Source organism: Myotis brandtii, unplaced genomic scaffold, assembly GCF_000412655.1.
Source record: "Myotis brandtii unplaced genomic scaffold, ASM41265v1 scaffold36, whole genome shotgun sequence".
Classification (NCBI taxonomy): Eukaryota; Metazoa; Chordata; class Mammalia; order Chiroptera; family Vespertilionidae; genus Myotis; species Myotis brandtii.
Window position 1 is genome coordinate 5,190,123 of NW_005363836.1, and position 4,668 is coordinate 5,194,790.

The 4,668-nt window shown below is 36.6% G+C and overlaps 1 protein-coding gene across 1 annotated transcript in view; it reads left to right on the top strand.

Moving 5' to 3' along the window:
• The window catches only part of ACADM (acyl-CoA dehydrogenase, C-4 to C-12 straight chain), a 33,563-nt gene extending 29,890 nt beyond the window's left edge, over positions 1–3,673 (top strand). The window contains exons 11-12 of the mRNA XM_014544353.1: positions 2,215–2,463; positions 2,946–3,673. Of these exons, the coding sequence (XP_014399839.1) occupies positions 2,215–2,463; positions 2,946–3,017 (321 nt within the window). The 3' untranslated portion in view covers positions 3,018–3,673. The remainder of the gene's footprint in view (positions 1–2,214; positions 2,464–2,945) is intronic.
• Positions 3,674–4,668: the final 995 nt, after the last annotated feature.

Sequence of the window (4,668 nt, forward strand, 5' to 3'; positions counted from 1 at the left end):
CTGATCACCCACAACTGCCCTCCCCTCTTGGCCTCTAACCGCCTCTATCTCGGCCCCGCCACCATGGCTTTGTCCAGAAGAACGCCCGGAAGGTCTCCTGGAAGGTCTCCCAGTATAATTAGCATATTACCCTTTTATTAGTATAAATTTTATGTTCAAAATTCTTCTAGTATCTTTGTATCACACTCAGATTAAAATCCAAAATCCTTACAATGGTTCTTTATTAGCCACACTGGCCTTTTGCTGTTGTTGTCTTACTTTTATTCTATCCCTCAAATATCTACTTTGTCATTCATTTCACTAAAGAAACTACCCTGAGCACCCTATGTAAAAAATAACACCTCAGACACTCTGTACATACTAATTCTGCTTTTTTTTCATAGCTCTTATCACTACCCAGCATTATCTGACATGTGTGTGTTTGTTTATTGACTTTAGAGATAAGATACATATCATAAAACAAATATTAAAAAATAATACAGAGAAATATAGGATTAACTCCCAAAACGAGAACTACAGACAGGGTTACAGAAACCAAAAGGAGAGAGAGTACTGTGAACTGGTTAGACACATTACAGGGAACCTGAGCTGGGTTTAAACAGTTTATCAGAACATGGGCTGAAAAGCAACTGAATGTGACTCATTGGGAGTGTTGATTAAAACACATAAACTAGGCACCACCCCAGATTTTTTCATCAAAATCTCTCAAGAGGCCCTAGGCGGTTTGGCTCGGTGGATACAACATCAACCTATGGACTGAAGGGTCCTGGGTTTAATTCTGGTAAAGGGCATGTACCTTGGTTGCAGGTTCCCTGGCCTTGGTTGAGGTGTAGTAGGAGGCAACCAATTGATGTGTCCCTCTCACATCAATGTTTCTCACTGTCTCTCACTCTCCCTTCTGTTCTCTCTAAAAATTAATGGAAAAATATCCTTGGGTGAGGATTAACCAAAAAAGAAAAGAAAAAATCTCTCAAGAGAAGCATGGGTATCTTATACCAGGTTGCCAAAGCTATAGTACAATAAGGTCTAATATATATTGCCAATGGGAATATAAATTGGTATTACTTTTATGAACCACATTTTGGTAAAATATATATCAAAAATACCTGCCTTTGGGCCCATATTGCAATGGTTATTATACAGCTATATTTCATATGATACTCCCATATGTGCAATGTGACATAAGTATAGGTTATTCATTACAGCATTGTGTAGAAATAACCAAACATAGAAACAACCAAAATGTTGATCATCCATACAGTGGAATACTTTGCAGCTATAAAAAAAGAGTAAGAAATTCTTTATTTATTGATATAGAAAGCACTCGGGTTTATTGATAATAAAAGCAAAATGAAGAACCATCAACATGGTAGATTAAGATGTAAAAAACGGAGACTATTGAAGTATTTGCTTTCATATGTATATGTAATATCTCTGGAAAGATTAAAAAACAAAACTGTTTAACTGGTTACCTCCAGGAAGGGGAATTAAATGAGATGGGGAAGGGGAAGGATGATAGAAGTGAGAGGAAAACTTGAATTTTGATCTGGTGGATATATAACCTATTAAAAATTAAAAGAAAAAACCAGAGTGAAAACTGCTGCTCTGTCTGTGGAGTAGCCGATTTTATCTCACTGTTTCACTAATAAACGCTCCTTCACTATTAAAAAAAACAACAGTGAAAACTAAACCAAAAAATTAAAAATAAAAACTTTAAAGAATCACTGGCTTAGAAGAATGGGCAAAATTCAGACATGTAGAAGTAAGGGAGGATATTACTTTACTTCTTCCATATAGGAATTATTCAGATTGGTTAACAATGCCTCCTCTAAGACTTAATTACCATGCCAATATCAAGTAAGTTGTCACATTGTAGTGTGACTGGATATATGCTCTAAATATAGTAAATTGAAATTAAACAGCTCAGTGACTTTTTTTATTTTTTTGTAACGTTTGGTTTCTATTAATCCACACAGTCATAGATTGTGTGGTTTTATAACAGGACATTAGTGGGAAAGTTGGCCAAATTTCAATGAAGTTTAAATTATCAAATTAACTTCTTGATAAGTATACTATGGTTTTATAATATGTTAACATTGGAGGAAGCAGAATGTAACTTTTTAAGAGTAAGCTTAGTTTAAAAAAAATTTTTTTAATTCCAGGAGGAAAACAAAAATTAATATATATTCTTAAACGTTTTCTTTTTAATTCTAGCACCAAGGAGTATCATTTTTGCTGGCTGAAATGGCAATGAAAGTTGAACTAGCCAGATTAGGTTACCAGAGAGCCGCGTGGGAGGTTGATTCTGGTCGACGAAATACCTATTATGCGTCTATTGCAAAGGCATTTGCTGGAGATATTGCAAATCAGTTAGCTACTGATGCTGTGCAGATTTTTGGAGGCAATGGATTTAACACAGAATATCCAGTAGAAAAACTAATGAGGGATGCCAAGATCTATCAGGTAAGATTATAAATAATTTTTGTTATTTTTTAGGAAAATAATGTTTGTAGATGACATTAGATTTGATCATTTAGGAATTTTATGCCACTAGTAATAACAAATGACATCATAGATGTTTGTAATCTGAACTAGTTAACACAAATAAGTATATTACCTTTAAGTACATGCCTTAAGAGAGAATACGTTGCAACATCAAATGTTAGATTTCCCAAACTTTTTGAAATGTTAATATTTGATTTTTTAAGACAACTCCAAAGTTTTGGTAAATCACTTTTTATAATAATTTTAACTAATTGTTACAAAATTATATATTTTCATGGTTTTCAAAAAATCAGGTTTTGGAATCACTATAGACCCTATATATGATTTTATGTAGTTGGGTACTAAAATAGAGCTTAAACTACTTTTTAAAATATTAAGTAAATTGAAGTATTTGTGTAACGAAGATATTTCACCTACATGTATATCTTTTTTTCTTGCAGATTTATGAAGGTACAGCACAAATTCAAAGGCTTATTATAGCCCGTGAACATATTGGCAGGTATAAAAATTAACAAGGTCTCTGTAGAAACATGACTAATTGTTGAGTGAATAGAACATAATCCAGTATTTAAGCTACAGAAAAAGAAAGGGCTTCAAGATTTTTTCCAGTGAAAATCTTCAAATAAGTACTCTTCACTAATCATATGCAACTGATTCTAATAGTAATTTTTCCTTTGTTTAACTTTATGACTTGCCTTTCCTCAAATAGATTTGGTTTCATTAAATTATGTGTTGTCTTCAGTACCACTGTACTTGAATTATATTAACCTTGAAAAATGCATTATTTTTGTTATTTTGACTTCTTTTAAATTAGAGTAACAGAAATTCCTTGGAATTTCAATATTTTTCCAATGACAGAATAGTGGGTTTATAAAAGTAGGATATTCTAAAATTTACAATGAGAAAGTTTTATAGGATTTGGACGCAACCAAATAACTTGCCAGTGACTTTGTAGACTTAATGATATTGTATTAGAGGAGTTCATTTTGCTAGAATTTGGAAAATATTTGTTTTCAATTTTATACAGTGATAGTAAAAAATTTGATGCTTATATTCTCCCATTATACAACAACCAGAAGTTACTTAAAAATTTTGTTTAATTCTGGGCCCACATTTTCACTTGCCTTATTTAAAATAAATCAATAAAGTTTGCCTTAAATTATTTTTATATGACTCCAATCTCAATTCATGTGCATACTGAAAAGAAACTTTTAAATAAAAGTGTTCAATACTTATTACTGTGTCTGTATTTTTTTTTTAAACCTCACCAGAGAAAATGTTTTTCATTGGTTTTAGAGAGAGGAAGGGGGGAGGGGAAGAGAGAGAGAGAGAGAACGAGAGAGGGAAACATCCATTAGTTGCCTCCCAAATGCTCACAACCTGGGTATGTGCCCTAACCAGGAATCGAACCTGCCACCTTTCAGTGTATGGGACAACAATTCAACCAACTGAGCCACAGCAGCCAGGGCAGTGTACCTCTATTCTTTCCAGAAAATTTATTACTTCATGTAATAGTGGATACCTAATTTACTATGATGGAATAAAAATCTTATTTGGATTTTGAACTGCATAAAGTTACTTGCCCATTTTTCATGAGATTATATTATTACTAGAGGCCTAGTGCACGAAATTCATGCACAGGTGTCTGGCATGGAAGGGCAGGTCCCAGCGACCTCTGGGCCCTGAGCAGCACCTGGGCCCCTAGGCCCCACACGCCCCCCTCTGCCTGAGTCACGGCACCCGAATCCCCACACAGAGATGCAGTGAGTGAGGCCAGATGCTGCAAGCCAGGGCACAACATGGGCCTTTGGGCCGCCCAGAGGCACCGCAGGGAAGCCAGGCAGGCAGCACGCTCTCTCCCAGCCAGCCTCGCAGACCAGCTCCTGTGCGAACCCACAGGGAGCCCGACTGGCCACTGCGGTCCCAGGGGCTGTGGCCCGGCTCACCCGGAAGAAGCTGTGCAGGTGCGAGGTGTGCTCCTTGCAGGCGCCCAGCACCTGAGCGTGGGGGCTTCCCTGGTGCACAAGCCCTGGCGTCCCAGGGGAGGGTAGCAGGCGGAGTGAGAGCGAGCTCAGTGGACACCTGCATTCTCTCTGCACCTCCATCCCCATCACCCCCTGTCTATTTCCAAATACAGTCACAAGGGGAAAGGTTAGGGATTCA